The sequence below is a fragment of the Notolabrus celidotus genome, chromosome 1, assembly GCF_009762535.1.
Source record: "Notolabrus celidotus isolate fNotCel1 chromosome 1, fNotCel1.pri, whole genome shotgun sequence".
NCBI classification, from domain to species: Eukaryota; Metazoa; Chordata; class Actinopteri; order Labriformes; family Labridae; genus Notolabrus; species Notolabrus celidotus.
Window position 1 is genome coordinate 7,420,324 of NC_048272.1, and position 20,101 is coordinate 7,440,424.

The 20,101-nt window shown below is 41.6% G+C and overlaps 1 protein-coding gene across 1 annotated transcript; it reads right to left on the reverse strand.

The window, feature by feature from the left end:
- Positions 1–1,106: 1,106 nt before the first annotated feature.
- On the reverse strand, positions 1,107–8,524 carry LOC117814607 (glutamine-rich protein 1-like). The gene is made up of 12 exons (XM_034686057.1): positions 8,034–8,524; positions 7,086–7,366; positions 6,909–6,983; positions 6,285–6,419; positions 5,308–6,192; positions 4,793–4,952; positions 4,414–4,568; positions 4,220–4,334; positions 4,037–4,145; positions 3,785–3,936; positions 3,600–3,690; positions 1,107–2,005 (listed from the first exon to the last, which is right to left on the reverse strand). The coding sequence occupies exons 2-12, from the start codon at positions 7,353–7,355 to the stop codon at positions 1,828–1,830; spliced, it is 2,325 nt and encodes a 774-aa protein (XP_034541948.1). The 5' UTR covers positions 7,356–7,366; positions 8,034–8,524; the 3' UTR covers positions 1,107–1,827.
- Positions 8,525–20,101: the final 11,577 nt, after the last annotated feature.

A 20,101-nucleotide genomic window follows, 5' to 3' on the forward strand; every position in this document is an offset into this window, starting at 1 on the left:
AAAGAACAGGAACTTCAGAATTAGGTTTATATTGCTGAGCATATTTCATTTGTCAAGTACGCACACTTTAATTTTAGTAGCCTTTCAGCAAGTCAGCAGTTCCCTGCATTTTTTAGATTTTGGTACCCCTGGAGAACAAATCGGACCATTCATGGACCTACAACAAAGTTCAGCTGCATGTTGCACCAGCTGTGTGTAAGTTGTGTCCTAAATTAGGGTGTAAAGTCCACACTAAACCATACGTTGAAACTAGTTAGTTTGTAACTTAAGTTGTGTCGTTGAAAACGAACCAAAACATTGTTGTAGATATGACGTTTACACTTCCAGCAGCCAATCAGTGGAAAGCACCAATTTTGATGAATTGTTATCTTTCGTGCCTAATCTTCTCAGAACTGACCAACAGCTGAAACTAACTTACGTTACTGCAACAGAAGTTATGTCAATCTTCATAAAGTGTCATAGTAAGGTGATAACTATAGCCTAAATCCTTAATCTACAGTGTGTATAATAACAGTGACATGGAGTGCTAAAATTATCAACTACAACATACGTTAATATTCTAGAGTGCAAATCTTGGTCATCATTTTTTTAAAAAGGATGTAATCTCTTGCGGATAACACATTACCGAAGTAATCTAGCTGGGAGAACCCTCTGTATCTCCTCATCCTCCAAATCATCCCACCTTTTAAGACGATGCTCAATGGCAACCGGTACTCTACGGAGGACTTTACACCTACTGGCAGCTAAGTGTAAGAATTAAGTTGTAACTTAGGCTTACGTTGGAACTATCTTAGCTGGTGCACCCAAAACGTTAGTAGAGTGTAAACTCCATCCTACATGAGAAATTACGTTCAAACTAGGCTAAGTTTGAACTTACACACAGCTGGTGCAACAGGCTACTGGTCCTGTTAAGCACAGGGCAGTTGAAGCGCTGCTTGTGTTATTCATCTAGATTTAGAGGTCATTCATGGCAGGCACCAAAAGGCTTTGACTGGTCTCCTTATGAAAAGTTCTGCTGTTAAGGCCCATATATCAACAAAGTAGCATTACTATTGATGACACTTTGTTTTGTTAAGTATTAATACTGTATCAGCTAAACAAAGAGGTTTTCATCTGCATGTCCTGTTTAATAACGGACAATATACACATACAGGAATAGATTGGCAAAAAGTCCTCAGTGGGGTTTCAATCACGAGCTTAGACCTGAGAGAAATGTTTCTGATCTCCTGAATCACTACAATATAGCACTTGACCTTGTGAAAATCTGGAGGTTCAAACTCACGCAAAGATCCACAAGCATAAATTATGACGTCATTTTTGAAAACAGGCACAAATTCTTTAGCTTTGAACATAGCAATACATGATCCAAAATGCAGTTGGTATACAAAAACAGTTTTAAGCAGAGGTCCCGTGTAACTGTCCAGGAGGCTTTCGTGTATCATAGAGGGACTTAGAAGAGAAGTAAGGTGGTTAATGGTCTGTGAGGTTAAGTAGTGAGGGTTGTATATCCTCATATCATATTGATAAGACTAACTTTCACAGGAAAAAAAAAATCACAGTCCAGCAGAGGTAAAGTTCTCCTTACATGCCAGTTCAAAGGTTACAGAGGCAATGGCTTAAAAGCAGTTAGAGAAAGATCAGTCCATCCCATCAACCGGAAACAGAAAATGTGTGAGAAAAAAATCTTTGCCAACATAAAACATAAGGATGATTGTTTCAGGAATTGTTCCATTTGAAAGATGTCCATTGAGGTTGATAGAGACAGGGTGGATACTGCGTGGCCAGCAGTAAGCAACCAAAGAACTAGTTCCCATGAGTCAAGTAAGCTCATTGACTTGCGCTGATGATCTCCTGGATTTCTCGGACCACTATGATGCGGGCCAGCATTTGCTCCACTTGCTGACTACTGAGAGGCTGAGATGAGTACCACATCGGGCTGTTAGGCGCGACCACAGGCTCTGGAGTCATGTAGTATGCGTCATTGCGTCCCTTTACACTTTGAGGGCTAGAGACCAAAAGAAAAGTAGGATATTTTTTTAGGTGTGTACCAAGGGCTGAATAGAAAAGGTGAATGACACAGAAGTGAAGCTACAACATTAGGAGCTTCCCCTGCTGTCTGGCTGTTGTGTTGGTCATAAAGCCACATCCTCTATGTTAACAAAAGGACATGGGTCAAACTATGAAATTAAAATACACTGCAAATTGTGTTTTCTACAACATAGTTTCTGTTCCCAGAGCAGCAAGGTATAGATGAAACAGCAAGATCAGACGTAAAAAGAGAGTCGTATAACTTTCTATAACTGCGTAACTACTAGGGTTGAACGATTTTGGAAAATATTCTAATTGCGATTATTTTCCTCAATATTGCAATTGCGATTTAATATGCGATTATTTTTTCAAGGTCCTCTCCTCATGTATTTTTCAACAAACACAAGCAATAAATCAATTTGTATTATAATAAACAATATCAGATTGAATTGTTCTTTCTTATAGGCCTGGCTTATGTTAAGATAAAGGCAAATTAAATGTTGAATTAATATTAAAGACAGTTTATTTATCTTCTACTTCAATTACAGTTGTAAACTTTGTAAAGTTTAAAGCCTGTTTCGATGTGAATCAGGTGACTAGACAGTGGAGACGCTCAGCTGGCGGCTGCGGATGAGTGACAGGAGCGCTTTTTTTCACTGCCGTCAGACTGATTCTGACCCAGTTGCGCTCCCGGCTGACACCTGGCTGTGTTCACATGCTTATTTTTCTCAATAAGAACGAGTAGGAGGAAAACTGGACACTGTGAGTCTAAAATATGATCCTGTTCAGTTGTCCTGTTGCAGTAAATCCACATGGTGTAGCTTGAGTCTTCCCTCTATGACTCCACGTCTGCAGAGATTATTTATAAGCCTGTTCCTCGCGTTGATATTCAGCGTGTTAACATTTTGAACACCTCAATATGATCCGCAGCTGTTTAATACTGTCAGTTATATACACTGTGTCGTGAAGGAAATTTTGATTTAGGGAAAAACGCATTTGGAATTATTCTTGATATGGAAAACGTTCATGTTTTTGAATGATTCAGTGATAATTGATAATTGATCGCTAACATATCCAAAGATCGATCACAGATAATACTTTAAAAAAAAACGCAAAGTAGGGATGTTAATTTCAACTGTTGATAAGGGTTTGTGGTGTTACCTCGTGAGGTAGAAACAGTAGCAAGGCAGGTTCTGCACAATACCTGTCATTGCGCAGCATCTTCTTTATTTATAGCCAAAGTAAATCCACACAACTGACGTGATGCCCCTCGTTGGTACTAAACTTTCTGCAGTGTCAGTTTCTGTGGAGCCTGGGGCCACTGTGCAACAGGTTAAAGCGCAACCCTGCCTGCTCTGCTCCGCTCGTCACGTTGTCCAGATCACGTGACCAGTCATATCGCAGCCTTTGTGGTTAGAATATCTTGTTTTATATCATATCATAAATGCAATTAATCTTTCAGCCCTAGTAACTACTGTGCAGACTCTGACTCTAAAATGACGTCAAAAGCACAAGATGTACCGCCTATATTTTTGCTTTACTTCTGTGCAATGAGATGTTGCATAACTCACCATTTGAAGAGATAAAAGTCATAGAGTTTAATGGGGCAGCGGAGAGGATTCTCAGGATCTTCAGCCTGCTCTTCAAACATTTCATCAGGTCCTGAAATAGATGTCACACAACATCTCAGCAATGTCTTTAAAAATGTAAGGGGACCACATAAAAACTGAAACATGAGAGGAAGTGTGTGGAGTACCTTTCTGCCCTGGGCCATGTGCACCCTGTACTTTGAGAAGGCGGATACTGGTGGCTTTGTCCTTGGTATTAGCAGGGTTCTTTCTTGTGTGTCTTAGGACCTTTGAGAAAGCTACCTTCATGTGCTGTTCAGGTGTTATCAGGTGGAAATGCCTGTGACAAAGATACATTTAACAGTATTTAATCTCAAATACATTTGCATTATTGTATAGAACTGATTTAGGTCAAAGTGTACTAAAAGATGGTTGCTCACTTAGTGTTGAAGTACATTAGAGTTGTTAGCAATGTGGCAGGTGAATGTGCACCTAGCTGTTTACACTCCCAAAGCATCTCTTCAGTCACATGACTTGGAATGACGTAACCTAGGATGAAAAAACTTTGAGTATTTATCTGTTAAACAGTTAAATAACACTGTCAATATTCATTTTTCGCTTACCTAAAGGATGGACACTTGGCTTCCAACCATCCAGGATTTTGTGTAAACACCCACCAAAACGTGTGTAGTATGGATCCGAGAAAATATCATCCACACGGCCATTTTCAAAGAGATACTACAAGAGGAAAAGTGCACGTTAAGTAAAATTTTTAATCTTTTAGCAGGATACACAAACTACCCATGAGGATACTAACCTTTTGTATACACAAGAAAATATAATACAGAACATCGGATGCAAACTCTTCTTCAGCTGATCCTCGTGCCTCTTGGGTCATCAGGGAAAGTGCCAAGTTTAGCTCAGCTACAGCGCTCGACACCAAGTCTTCCTGAAAACGCAGAGGCTGACGGCCTGGAACCAAAGAGCAGAGAGATTAACAAAGTTTTATAAGGGCTACAAAGCTATCTTGTTCCTCAATTTAAAGTAAAAGACAAGTCAGACAGCTGGCTAGTCAGAAACAAAACTGAAGTGTTGTTTCTTCCAGGGGTCTGTCTTCTTAATATAATGACATACTTCAGGGTTGTTCCCAGATGTCTAATATAAATAACCGTTCAAATTATCAATAGCTGACTTACGCCCTATGGGTGCAAGCTTTGTCTTTTCCTGCTTGCTCAGCTCCACATTTTTTCGCTTTGCCCAAAGGCGCCACACCTCCAGGCCTTCCTCTGGCTTCAGACAGACAGGAACCAGAATCTCTGTGGGCGGCTCAGCATTAGCCTCTGTTTCTATGTGACCCTGCAAAACACCAAAATAAAAGTATCTTAAGTTCATGTTCTGACAAAGAGCTGCCAGGATAATATAACTATCTTTTTATCACATGAAGTTGATTTATCTAGTTAAAATTAAAATTGGGTTGTTGTGATTCTACTCAATTGTATTCTGTCCAAAATGGACCAGAAAAAAAAAAAAAAAGATACGCAATATGAATATCCAATTTGAAAATTTCAGGTATTATTAGCACTTCTTGTTTACAGGGATAGATGGCTGGATCTGCATCAATAAGTAATGGAAACAAATATAAAGTATGAGAGACATTCAGTTTAGCCATACAGCCTTCTAGCTCTATTTAAAGGGCAAACTGTGTTCAAACCTGCAGATGGAGCTGCTGCTCTTGTCCATCTTCTACTTGGCCCTGCTGTTGATTTGGATCCCATATGTGTACAGACTGTGTCGTGTTGTAAGTCCCTCCTACAGTCTGCACTGCCACAGGGATGTGAAGGTTCCCATTCATGAACTGCGCTGGGAATAAGGTCTGCACTATTTCTTCCTGTGTTCCAGCGGTGGCCGAATGCAACTCTGCTGACCTTGATGAAGAACTGCCGGACAGTTTGTCCTTACCGTTGGTGGTGGCAAGTTGTACAGTGTTATACGTCTCCTGTGGTATGGTAATATGAGTCACACCTTGCTGCTGGGGAGTAGAGTACACAGGGATGGTCCAGGTCTCACCTGTGGGACCTGTGATTGTTCCTGTAGTGCTGTACAGCTGAGCGCTGTCGACAGTGAGCAAATCTGGTCGTAGGGACACATAGCTCTGCTGCTGACCCTGAGGGATGGCTAGAACTGTAGCTACCTGCTGGCCCTGTGGTACGGCATACGACAAAGCTACAGGGACATCCACCTTGCGCTTCTTGGCAGGTTGAAGAACAGCTGAGACAGCAGTCCTCCTGTCCATCTCGCGAGAAGACTCATGCTGCTGTGAAGGGGACATGGCCTCAATGGTCTGGATCTGGATCTGTTGCCCCCCTTGTAGCTGAATGTGTTGGCCATCCTGTAGTTGAATTTGCTGGCCTCCTTGTAAATGAATCTGCTGGCCGTCCTGTAGTGTGATGTGCTGGCCGTCCTGTAATTGAATTTGTTGGCCAGCCTGAATTTGAATTTGCTGGCCCCCTGGCAACTGAATATGCTGGATTTGTTGGCCACTTGACAGCTGGATTTGTTGTCCTCCAGTTACAGCGGCAACCAGCTGCGCCTGAAGCTGTGAAATATATTCAACATTGTCACAAGGCAGTAATAACAAGTGGATGCACTTCACAATCAGAGATTGTTTTGATACATCTATCAATATACCTGCTGCTGCTGCTCCTCTGTGAGCTCTCCCTGCTGGACAAAATGGGTTGGGATTCCCTGCAGGTCCTGCTGGGATGGGGAGGCCACCTGAAGGACTTGGCCGACTGCTTGACCCTGCTGTTCCTGAATCTGCACCTGGCACGGAGGAAAAAAATAAAATGAACATTATGCAAATATAAGAGACTTCATGTTACGTGTGTCTGGGAATTGTGCCAAAGAAAGAATTTTGAGTAGAAGGGTTCAATCATGTCTAAAAATGTAAGGACATTCAGAGTGACAGACAAAAGTTTAGCATTAGAAAGAGGGTAAAGATTGATCCCGCCTCCTTACAACCAGTCTACAGGGAGGCTAATGGTGAAAGAAATATGGCATAGTAAATGTATCACGGTTTTAAAATTGAAATTGTAGTTTATATTAACCACAAAGCATAAATAATATCACATCACACTTATACTAAGTAGATATAAAATTAATTATAAAAATTAATAGCAGTACTTTTGATTTTGAACTGACATCTTTACAGTGAACAAGGACTCTGTCTCTGGACCCTGCCAGCCCCATCTATCTTGAGCAATTCTAAAGTATATCATAGTAAGAGAAAATGACACTGGTTTATCAACTCACCTGAACTTGAAGCTGCTGATCAGACTCTTGATGCGCAGCCAAATGAGATGCAATCTCTGCTGACGTGACCTGTACCTGCAATAAAACATGTGCATTCATTAATTTCTGCATGGTAAGGTGTATCAACAATATCATTCAACGCCAACAGCCCTAACAAAAACGTGGAATTTTAGTTACCGGACAAGCCAGCTCTAGCAGGGAGCCTGCCACCTCTGTGCTGTCTGTGTAGATACAGTTGGCACCCTGCTGCTGGTACACCATGGCTGTGGTGGTGGCTGTGGTGGTGGTGGCGGCGGCCGCCCCTCCCTGCTGGCTGAATTCCTGCAGCACCTCTGGGCCCTTGGCGAGAGACTCCAGGAACTCCTTCATCCTGTGCTGAGGCACAGTGCGTGCCTTCTGCCGCACATACTCATCAAACGAGACCACCCCACTCTCCTGCTCATTCATCGTCAGTAGACCTGTAAACACGAAGGGATGTAAACATTTGATTATCTTAAGCCTGAAGTAGCTTCGCAAAAAGTCACAACTGGGTGTATTAATATCACAAAACCTCTAATACTATCCCACCAGTGTACCCTTAAAACTAAGATCATTTATGCAGTAAATGATGAGCTGTATAACGACGAATCCCTGTTTATGATACATTGGAATAACAGCGAGCAAATGGGACAAAGTGCATTTTGGTTTCTGACACAATGACTGAGCCACGCTTTAATTTACAAAGCAGTGTTTTTTGACCCGCGGCTGCGTCTCTATTGTTATACTTTGATGGAAATGTTAAGTAGAACGTTACAACAGTCTACGTTTTATATTACTGAAAATTTGTACTGAGTTTCTAACAACAGTCTACGGTATAGCTTCTGGTTAGCATGCTAGCTTGAGAGTGTTAGCATAGCACTGTGTTGTTATCGCCCATATGGATAGTTAGCTCGCTCGCAAACTTAAAATATTTCCAACATATCTGACTTACAATTTCATGTCTACTATAAAAATGAGAATAAGTTGCATATTTTCTCGAACATGAGATAACAAACATCAAAACATCTCAATAGCTAGCTAATCGCTGCGCTAACGTTAGCCGACTAGCTAGCTAGCTTGATGGCTTGCTGGATCCTGTCATGCTACCTTAAATAAAACGAAATCCTCTCCTTTCCGCCAAGGCACGGTGTTTAAAACCAAAAAGCCGATTCTAACAGCTACCAGCAGATCGCCATTAACTCTACTACATAGTTCGTGCAGCAGTGTTAACCCGCGAACAATACTGTGATTAGATTGCGATAAAAATGTAACAGCAGCAGGCGGGCGAGGTCTGACGTCTGCTTATTTCAGGGTGATATCCAGGCAGGCTCTTCGTTGTAGAACTAGTTTCCCCGCTCCAGGAAAACACAGATCGATTCACTCGAGTTCAATCCCGAGTTGGGTTCATTCATTACAGGCTGTACTACACAGCACCGAGCAGAAACCCCGCACTGTGTTTGTCCAGTGAGATATAAAATGACGGAAGTACAGGCCACGAGAACAGCGCGATTCCTTTGCAGACTGCTCGTCTATGAGGCATCGGCCTGCCGCGGTGTCCTCTTAACAAGAGATCCCATCCTGAGTCCAAAACCAGCGTTATCATATGAACCTATAAAGCTGAGATGGGAACTGAAATGGTATTTAGACAAAACATGCACACACTGCATGTCGCTGAACGTAAAGTACATAAAAACTGTTGTGATGCCTCATTATTCAAGTCATATCTGCTAAAATTAAGACTGGTTTACTTTGAAACAATGTAGAATTTACATACAATATAATACCCAAAATTTTCTTCATTATGGAACTAAAAGCAGGATATTAACAGCAGGGAAAATATGTACTCTTGCATATGTTTTTGGACAGGTGGGTAATAAATGAAACAAGTTTAAGTTATACTTTTAAATGGAATACATTTGAACTTGACTCTAGTTTCCCCTCAATTTTGTTGTTACTTAACCTTACAATTGTTTCTTTTTAGGTCAAATACTACCCAGTGTGGTTGAACTCTATCCTAAATCTAGTATATTCCCCTTACTTGTTACACTCCCCGCATTTAATAGGACCACCGTAGCACAGGATTAACCACAGGAATTATTAACAGTGACACTTACACATTTATAAAGTGAAACGGTACAAATGAGCCTCGCAGCATGTTGGGTTGATGCCTAGTTACAATTTTGAATGGATATACCTTTAACAATTTCTAACTTCCCCAGTCTGCCTTAAAGAGCCAGGCATGTGCTACTGAGAGCCTCCCCCTGTTCTCCCCACAACAAACTGCCTCTTGCCCTTCTTAAGGTGGACCAGCATGGATGTACTGTGTGAATAGGCTACGTCCCTTATACACTGGATAGGAAAGAGTTAATTCCCACACTCACAGCACACTAACTGTGGTTCTGTGAGAACTCTCTGGTGTGAGTGTTGGTGGGATTTAATATCAAAATACATGTTTACATTTTCTATTAAATACATATATATTTAAATTGTGATAGAGAATACAAAGGAAAATAAGCAGTACACAAGGCTTGCAATGTTATTTAATGTTGATGTAAAGCCCAGCAATGAGTGTTTTTTTTTATTTTTCTTTGTATTTAAGTCGTTTCAACAAGAGACCCCTGAGTTTTAAAGCAACATTTCGGACAGTTTAACCTGAAATGGGCTGTGTCTGGTTAATCTGTGATATAAGTGACTAGTGGGTCTATGTGTAATCAGCATAGGCATGTGGATGTCAACCTGCAAGGAGGACTGAAGGCTGGTGGTGCTGCCTCTGCTAAAGTTAGCCACACCATGCAAACCATTTTGACAATGTTAACCCACAGACTCTGTGATCCTGTGTCTAGATGTGTTCCATGAATTGTAATTTTCTCATCTTTAGACTAGCTAGTTTGCTGGAATCAAATTTCAGTTTCAAGGACTAGTAAATCAGTCACTCTGGAAAGTCCTTACTTCAGATATGATCTTTTTTTGGTTGCAATACAAATTGCAATCACACCAATCACTCACACCTCTGGAGGGCTTCATGGCAACAATTCATAGCTGTCTACAGGAAACTTATTACTCTTAATTTGTGGCTTTAACTTTGACACAAACTACAAGTTACAACTTCAGAGAGCACCAGAATGACTATAAGCCGTCCCCTATAACCTTTTGGAGAATGTCTTTGTTTAAGTTTTATTCATTCACAATATCAGAAAGTAAAACTGGCGAGTTAAAATTGACTGCAATAACACTTTTATTAACATATATAGAACAATAATGAAACAGCTGAATTTTCAGTTGTCATTCTTTGGAAGAACGCCACAGGAGAACTTTTTTACAATCCACCTGAAGAACCTTCTGGTTCTGGTCTTTGGGACCTTATCCTTTGCTGCATCACACAGGGCCTTGCAGAGGGCAGCAGAATGTGGCTGAGCTGGCATACTGGCCTGGCAGAGGGCAGCGGAAGGTGGCTGAGCTGGCTCACTGGCCTGGCAGAGGGCAGCAGAAGTTGGTGGAGCTGGTGCACTTGCCTGGCAGAGGGCAGCAGAAGGTGGCTGAGCTGGCTCACTGGTCTGGCAGAGGGCAGCATAAGGTGGTGGAGCTGGCTCACTGGCCTGGCAGAGGGCAGCAGAAGGTGGCTGAGCTGGCTCACTGGCCTGGCAGAGGGCAGCAGCAGAAGTTGGTGGAGCTTGCTCACTGGCCTGGCAGAGGGCAGCAGAAGGTAGTGGAGTTGGCGCACTTTCCTGGCAGAGGGCAGCAGAAGGTGGTGGAGCTGGCACACTGGCCTGGCAGAGGGCAGCAGAAGGTGGTGGAGCTGGTACACTGGCTGGTTCTGTGCTGAGCTGCCCCTCCACAACCTCACCCTCCAGGACTGAAACCATGTTACGTGGTTCAGCTGGCAGGGTATGAAGAGGTTGTGCAGTTTGCTCAGCAGAGTCTGGCTTTTGTGTTGCCTGGCTGGTGGGTATGCCTGGTTTGTGCTCAAACAGCATATTGATGTGTCTCACTGTGGCATTAGTGATGCTGATTAACACCTTTGCCTCAAAGTTGTTGAGCTTCTTCATGAGAGTGTCAGATGGGTACATCTGCCTCACCTTTTGGTCGATGGAAAGGACCATGCTCTCTCTTTCAGATCTGGTGATGTTGACCCGGTGGAAAGTTGAAGAGAGAGCTGAGGAGACTCGATCAAGGACAGCTTTAGTGACCCCAACTGACACTTCACTAAGCCTCTGTGAAGGCATGTCCCTGGAAATGCTCTTTTTGGGTTTCCAGAAGCCCTGCAGGACTCTGGGAACCAAGTCCATTATAAATTCTTCAGGGTCCAACTGTTTGGTGACGGGAGCCTCGTCCAACTGCTCTTCAAGGATCCTGGCATACTCCAGCGTCTTGCTCAGGATCTTGGGATGTTTAAAGTTGATAGGGATTGTTTCTGGGGAGTCAAGCAGTCTCCTCGCCTCAAACTCCATGTCCCTCTTTAAGTTGCTGGTGTTCACCACCCACACCAGCTTCAGCAGAGGCTTGACGTCCTCAGCGAATCCTTCCACCTCAAATTCCCACAGCTGTACTCGGACTGATCTCTTACTGTCCTCCACCAACAGGTCAACCATGGCTTCAGCAGGCATCTCAGAGGGAAGCTGTTTATCCTGCTGAAGACGCAGGAATTCAGCCGTAAGAGCGACCATAGCTCGAAAAGACTGAGTGTGCCAGCAGTGCTGCTTGCTCGTAGATTGGTGTGCCGAACAACACCCTGATTGGCTTATACATCCCTCCGTCGATGAACTCCATCGTAAATCAGTTTCTGTATTACGAAATACAGAAAAAGACACGGCAGTATGCTCACAAAACTTCTCAAAAACAGTCAATAATTGTAACAACAAACTCAAAAGTGCTCCTACACGGTTGCTTGTCGAGGCTCAAAAGATCTGTGTCCTCAGGGCTGCGATTTTTTAAAACTTTAAGTGCCACAGAGTCTGTGTTTTGTCACAAGCAAAACATTCTACAGATCGGCTTTTAGAACTTGTTCACTAGAACCCTTATCGCCATGGTGTGTACATATACAGCTTATTTAGAACTCCATGAATTCATCAATATTAGCACAGTTTAATATATCCCACAGCTACAGAGCCACATACAATAACAGAGTACATTCTTGTTGAAATTCCCCCACAGAAAAATCACACCATCATTAATTTCAGCTTTTGCTCTTATGAAGTGTGCAACAAAAAAGCCAACACAGCACACCTCACACAAACAGATTAAATACTGATACATGCATATCTGTTTTCTCACATAAGGGGATACCTTTGAAGAATATATTATATAGAAAACAATGCTTTAGCGATGAAATTGAGTCTACCATACAGCTATCTTTTTCATATAATTCTCACAAAACTCTTTGCGGCACTTGACACAGAGCATCACAGCTGAGCAGGTGGTGGGAATCCCTAAAATTGATTGACAATTTGTAACAAAATGTAATATTCTTATACAAATTCATTCATTGGCAACATTTCCTGTCCACCTCTGCAAAGTCATAGCAGTATACAAGCCAGATATAAAGATGTAAAAACTTTTCTTTGTTATGGTTAGCAGTGAATATGCTCTGAATAAACTCTCAATCATAATGCAGATAGTCCTGTTTGCTTTTGTAGGTCATTAAAAGGCATTTCAGTCTGTGTCACAACCATGCTATCATATAGACCAGCCTTTCCCAAACTTAGGGTCAATTTGGTTGCCAGTCAGCTGAACCTCCGGTCTTGGTTTCAGCCCTTGGGGGTGAGGTCAGAAACAAGGAACCAAGCAAGGAACTGGACTCTGCTTTGGTACAAACTCCACTTCCTCATGCCAGCTGGAGCTACTATCACAGCTTTAGTCCTGGAGGGTGAGGATGTGGAAGGGCAGTCCACCAGAAAACCAGAACCTGTTATGGTACAACTTCCAACACCTACCAATGAGGTTTCTGCCCAATATCTCATGTTTCCTTGCCAGCAGTAGCTGCCGTAACAACTTCAGTCCTAGAGGTCGAGCTTATGGAGGGGCAGTTCACCGAAGAGCCTGCTGAACTTCCCATTTTGACTTCACGTGACTTGGTGCTACTGTAAGAATCTTAATGTAATCCTTTAGAGAAGGGATTTACCTTGACACAACTGTTGTAGAAAGATGCAGGTGAGGCTTGTTGGCTTGCATTACTAGAGAAACATTATAATGTTTTAAAATTCTTAAATCTTAATATGCAAAGAAGATGACTTGCAATGTCCTTATTCATGCATTTTTTAATTGGCTCCTGGAAGTTTGATATTGCAACTGTTTTTGCAGGTGGCATTAGAGTAGGAGAGTGCCAAGTCACCAGCCGGTGCAGTAATAAGTATGAGACATATGCTTAAAGGCTAGATGGCTGTAAACATGCCCTTTAAATCCAATGTGTGCAGTTACTGTAATGCTCTTTGTGCACAACATCAGAAATCAAATGACACAGACCTTACAGCTAGCGACAATGGAGAGCTGCCCGTGATGCACTGAGGGAAGGCAGAGCAATAAAAGAAATAGCAGGTACATATAATTTCGGCTGGTTTGATTGATCAATTTAATTGTTTTTGCTTTGAATTTTAGAAGCTGTAGCATTAGATACAGTTTGGTAATGTGTGGAGACTGCTTTTAGCAGTAGTTGGACACTTTGCTGCATTCTACTCCAAACTGCATGTAAACCTTTTTTAATGTCATATTCCTTTTTGAGAGTGCAGTTTTCATAGACTGCATTATACAAAATTACTTATGATTCTTTTCAAAGTCATTTGGAGTTAGCAGAGTAAAAAACAAACAAACATCAATTTGTCGTCTTAGCTTTCTTGAGGTTGCGTTTTTAGCTTAAGTCACCTGTGAAAAGTGTCAAGTCATGTTGAAATAACATTATTGTGCATTAAACTTGTTCTCTTTTGTCTCTTTGAATATCTTAGATCATTAATTGTCTTTTTTAAAATATATGTGATTGTTTGAAGGAGCAGCTTGGCATTTGTGACCTAATCGTTGCAAACATCAAACTGATTTGCTGTAAACTTCCATTATTCTGCTACAGTTCTGTTTTTTTGGCGGGACAACCTAGTATCCACAGACGTTAAGGAGTGACTCACTAGATTACCCATGAGAATTACCCTTCTTTATAGGATTGGCACACAAGATTAATTATCTGGGAATCTGTTTGACTCTTTACCTCTAAAGTCTTTCTCAGCCCGTTAACACTCACCGGTACTGCATTTTAACTGTTCTTCTTCTGTGTTGTTTTACAGGTCTTTGGAATTCTTTGACAAAAATGGGGCATCCATCTTTGCTCCTGTTTATGCTTACACTATCTTTCTCATGCATGATTCAATCTTCACATTCACTGGACAAGTCTGCTTATCTCCAAATGACTCAAAGCATAGACAGAGACAATGATGACCTGGACATCGCCAGTGAGGTTATCTTTCATTCAGAAAGTAACAGTGACTCTATGGAAGGCAGTGGACATGTTGGTGATGGCATGGCATTGAAGCTCATCAGTCAAGCCATTCCAGAGGAGTCTGATCGAGCCAGCAATGAAAACCCTTCTGGACCAGGAATCACATTAACCAAAGCACCAGCATTTTATCTTCACCACTCAGGGGCTGGTGACCACAGAGCTGACAAGACTAATGCTCCTATTACAGGATATGCACATTCCGGAGAGCATATCATCTTAGAGGAAGCTCACTTTGGAGGCAGCCAATTTACAGCTGAAGATGAGTCGAGAAAGAGTCACTCATCTAAAGCTCATGAAGAGTTTCTGAAGGGTAAGTCAACATTTGACTGCAGATTAAGGTCGTAGATTCCTAATAGATCTTTGAAAATATATATATATATACATCCTATGGGGTCATTCAAATTAAATGTTTTGAAGAACTTTCCATTCCTACATCAAAAATTACATTTTTCTCTTTCTCTTCTTATCTCTTATTTTCAGCATTGAACAGCCCTCAAAACCCACTCATAAACAACGTGTTCCTTGACCAGGACTTTTCAGGACCTGAAGTTCTCTGTGTGCTTGGTCCTTGTGTTGTTTTCACAAACTTAAATGGCACCAATCTGCTCTGGGAAGACATGAGGCGCACATTGGCATTTGCTTGGGAGCTGCATGTCTTTGGATCAGCAGGCCTTTTCATATTAATTGCAGGAATAGCGATTATTGGAACAGCTGGCGCATGCACTCATCCTCGTCCTTTCTGTGACGCATTGGTCCTGGCGAACAGTCTGCTGATCCTGAGTGGGACTCTGCGTGGTGTCCTGCTTCTTCTAGATCCTTATGGTACCCGTCAGGTCCTGTCTCGAGCTACTCTGGCAGCGTTGCATAATGTTCCTCTTCAGCTCCTTTTGTGGGCACAAGTTGCCCTCGCTCTAGTCACGCTCAGAGGACTGAACCTGATGCTTTTCCCTCTTAAGTTGCAGCGCCCATGGGTGGTCGGAGTGCTGGCTGTATCAATTTGCACATCATTACTTCTTGCAGACATTTTCTCTCCAGCGTTGTCCCCTGCTCTCCCTCTGTTGCTACAGACCCTCTCCCTCTGCTGGGGCCTCCCATTCTGCATTGTAATCCTTGTTAAGTCATTTTCTCATCTACATCCCTGCAGGTCCTCTATCCCTCAGTGGGTGCCTTCACAGAGGATTGAGAAGCGAGCAAAGCGAGTTACAGCAGTGTGCGCCCTTCTTGGGGTTCTCTGCCTCAGCCTTCAGATGTATAGTCTCCTTTGGCTTTATGGGCTTCTGGGGAACTGGAGGCGCTTTGGCTGGGGCTGGTGGCTCAGTCAGTTTTGGGCAAGAATTCTTGAGGTGTCCTGGGGGTTTTCTTTGCTTGTCCTGGGATCCTGGATCTTCTGGACGCCCTCTATGGTTCAATCAAGGGGCGATTCTGGGCAGAGTAGAAGTGAGGCTTCCACAATGGTGGACGAGAACAGCATGTGGGGTGGTTTTTTGGCCAGCATACGTAAAGGACCATTAAAAAAAACTGAGAAAACCTGGGAAGACCTCATACCAAGCAACTGGGCAAAGTATAACCTCTCACGAACAGGTTTTAACAACAGTGCAATGTATCCTTATGATGATTCTCCATCCATCATTATACCAGAATACAAGCCAGATCCTGGCTGTAATAACCGCTCCTATGACTCTCAGACAGCACTTCTGTGGCAAAAACAAGTTGGTGAACGTGATTGCATTCTTTCACTTATAGAATTTGACAATAGTCCTCCATCTCCTGATAACCTCAGGTTCAACAATGACAACATTCTACATCAGAAACAGTTTGTGGACAGAAGCCTTTTCACAGCTCCACCCCCATCTTGGATTCAAACTGTGGGAAGGGACAGCCCTGGCAGAGATAGTGATGCGACAGTGTTCTCTATAGGTCGTGTTGGCTACCGCTGGACCATGGACACAGATTGTAAAGAGCCTACACAGTCACCCTGTGCTGCTGGTTGTTGTGATACTGGTGTGTGTTCTCAAGTTCCTGCACAATGGGAAGAAGAATTTAATTCAGCAGGGACGTATCCACAAGACTGGTCTGATGATGATGTGACTGACCTCTGAGCTGTCTACTTATATACCACCGTCAGTCCTCCAGCCTTCATGAAATGTCACAATCCCTCTCAAAACAGTCATGTAACAGGCATTTTGACATCATACTGCTGTGTCCTAAGTTTCATAGAGGCTTTGACTGTAATTGTAATATTTCCAACTTGATCAGTAACTGAAAAGACAATAATGAGTAACCATTTAAAAGGACACTCTGACATATTTCAATGTAACAATATGTTTGATAACCCGTTAGCTACCTTTTAGACTACATCTAATGTTAGCATTCAACCAGTTCCAAGCTAATTGCTGAAACTTCATCCAAAATCCAATTCATACAATCTTCTAACAATAATTTTCTCCAAACTTGTATCTGTTAATAGATATCTGCATGGAAGTGTAGCTAAGAATCTGCTCTCAGATATTTTCACTCAGCTCCAACTTGCCTCTCTTCTCATGTTGCTAGTTGTTGGCAACCAACAGTAAAAGGAGTTTGGGTTGGAAGTGCTTTATTGCTAAACGACGGCTACACTGGAAGCCACCCAAACTGGCTCTCAGTCACGACAATTTAGCCAGAAGCTAAGTCATGGACAGATGTTAGCCAGTGGATTCTGGGCTTGCCACCTAGCTATTATCATAGTTTCAAAGTGTGTCACTTTACAACAAGAGAGTTGTGAAATATGAATTAATTCTAAAATGTCAGGATATAAAAAATGAATCCAACCTGATACTACACTTTGGACCTTTTCTACTGACTACCAAGAATCAATGTTAGCTAAGAAGTAGCTGTACACTAATTGTGTTTTCTAACAGTTGCTAACATGCTATCAACTACTATGATCAATTGTCGAGTGATGTGATGGTAATAATTTGTAACATTGTCTACTATTCAAGATTCTACCATCAGAGCATGCAACATTGTAACAGTTTTTGAGATTCTCACTATTAGCATGACATCAGAAGAAAATAGTTGCCAAATAAATAGGCTTTATTGAATAAATGTGGGATCCCTTCACTTGACATGGCGTCATCTAGTAATAACTATTTTACTGTTAAAACTATTTTTCTTTGGCTTATATGACCTGATATCACAGTGATATGAAAGACAAGCCATTGGGTTAGGATGTATCATGCTAAAAGCCTTTTGTACATTTTTTGCATGAGACCTATGTTTCGAAATGGATAACAGTGAGGAGGCAATTTGAGACATTTTTCAGAACATTTTCGTTGCTTGTTTCATAGTTCTCTTTGGCGTTGATTGGGTCTACGAGACATTTGATTTTTTATGAAGTCATTAAATTGATTAACTGTGAATACTATGAGGTTTTCATGGTTATAGATTTGAATAATTTTTGTGACAGCTTGACAGTGTTCTTTGTTCATGCAGAATATGTGACTTAATTCACTAAGCTTAGAACTCTATTAACTCAGGCAATATATATTGTCTGCCTTCATTACTTTACTGCATTAACTGTCTTTGTGTAAAAAAATAAATACCTTTGATAATATGTTATGCTCTTATACACCTCTTCTTAAGACTGACATTACTGGATGTGGACACTGTATTCTTTGTAAATAAAGAAAAATGAATAGGAGTCAGTTATAACAATGAATAAACTTCATATGCAGGAATGTTGCATTTTACCAGATGGAAACATTTATTTCTTACGTTTATACTACAAAGCTGATGTGTTTTTTTCTTTATAAACTTTTCATTTGAAATAAACAGAGACTCTCAAAAACAGGGATTACCTAACTTGAATGTAATTTGTCAATCATTTGATAATTACATGTGGTATTGATTGCAACTCTAACATTATTACTATACTTGGCAATAAATAACCTGTTTACATGATGCCATCCATCAAGGGCCTTCATTAACAGCTTTACTAGTGTTCACTTCAGGAGTGTGGTGTCAGGTTTAGAATTAATGGCTCCTTAAAGATAGCAGGACTAGTGTACTACTGTGTGTGTGTGTGTGTGTGTGTGTGTGTGTGTGTGTGTGTGTGTGTGTGTGTGTATATATATATACTTAAAAATCATAAACTTTTTTCATTTTTAGACCCCTCACTAATTTTTGTCTCAAATTTACTAAATAGAGCTTTTCTGTGAGAAGGTCTCGGAAGGTAAACTAGTGTCTTCAGTCTTGAACTGATTTGATTTAAACTTTTTACCCAAATCAATTGTGGAGATTAGGTACTACCTTGCAGTTATGTGGAAGATCAATGACCACGACTTGTCTGGGTGTAAGACCACCAACCTCTGTTCCCTGCTTCCCGTTCGGCTTGATAGTGAAAATGTGTTGTATAGCAAATGAGCTCAAAGGCAAGGGAAATAAATGTTACATATTTCCCATTTGTAAGCTCTAAAGAAAGGCCTCAGCTTATTTTCTTAGTTATTATGTAAAATAGTTTCAGTATTTGGACTGGGAGTATCCCTTTCATCAGTCTGTGGAAGTCTTGGATTTCACAAAGCGCTCTGTGGAGAAATGATGCTCACTACACATTAACTAACCAGAGGCCTGGGAAAGGGAAGTTATGGTATGTCAGGCCCTCTAGTGGTTAAACTGGAAGTTACAGTGCACCTGCTTGTGATGTTAATCTGTTTCCTTGCAGGCTGTCTTGGAGTTAATGGGTGTTACTCTTCTGTTGACTGTTGACACGATAGGCTTGTGTCCTTCATTTCCAGACATTGTAAGCCTTCTACAAAAACAACTATGCCCTCTAGTGACAGTCAAAGTGCCCTGCAGTATCCTCACTTCATCCAATCAAAAATGTTTCCTTAATACTCATACTTTTTTCCTAATGCCACACACAGATACCTGCCTTGACTTGGGGCACAGTGGCACCATTAGAACTATGAGCACATTGCCTGTAATGAGCCACTACTGAAACTATTTCTGAAAACCAAAAAGGCACTCGCTAGCCTGCTGCTCCAAATCTGTTTCATTATCCACACCCTTGAATGCCTACCTATTATTTCCCTCAGCAGGCACCCATGCTGGTATTTCCTGATCCTCCTGCAGACCCAGCTCCATCTGATCAACACCAGCCTGGCTACCATGCTATACCTTCATGATGCCTGTTTCCTTCTCACCAAAGACAAAAACTGGTGGTGGCAAAAAACTGGCACAGGTTTGGCTGACAGTGCTCATACACCTCAGCCTCTCCCACATGTGTTTTTGTTAACTTCAGAGATGGGGAAAAGTTTCAAAGCATCTTCTCCCGTTAGAAAGAAGTTGACAAAAATATAACAGGGCAAGCAAATTAAAATTCTTCCCTTGCATCTTTAAAGAATAGAAATAAACGTAAAGTTTGCCACTCAGTTACAGACTTAATTTATTTACTTGATGTTTGGAGTAATGGGCTTCAGCTTCCAAAAAACTAAGGCCAGGAGTCCAAAATCAGCCATTTTTTTGTTTTTTGTTTAATTGCATTGACATTACATTTAGCCTATTATTAATGATCCTTGAACAGTTAATTAAATTCAGTAGATGCCATTGACAATAATGTACTCTATAGTAAAGACAATATTAAATCACAATTCCAAAAGCCGAAGTTGGTGTGTCTCAGAAGCGCCCTTTTCCAGGGCCAATGAGCCAGATTCCACCAATA

Bases quoted from the DNA above. Each gene is read 5' to 3' on its own strand.
- LOC117814607 (XM_034686057.1), bottom strand. From the start codon at position 7,355: ATGAATGAGCAGGAGAGTGGGGTGGTCTCGTTTGATGAGTATGTGCGG. The intron at 4,335-4,413 runs GTTAGTATCCTC...TTCCTCTTGTAG, and splicing joins TTTTCTTGTGTATACAAAAG to TATCTCTTTGAAAATGGCCG. The intron at 3,937-4,036 runs GTGAGCAACCAT...TCTTTGTCACAG, and splicing joins CTAATGTACTTCAACACTAA to GCATTTCCACCTGATAACAC.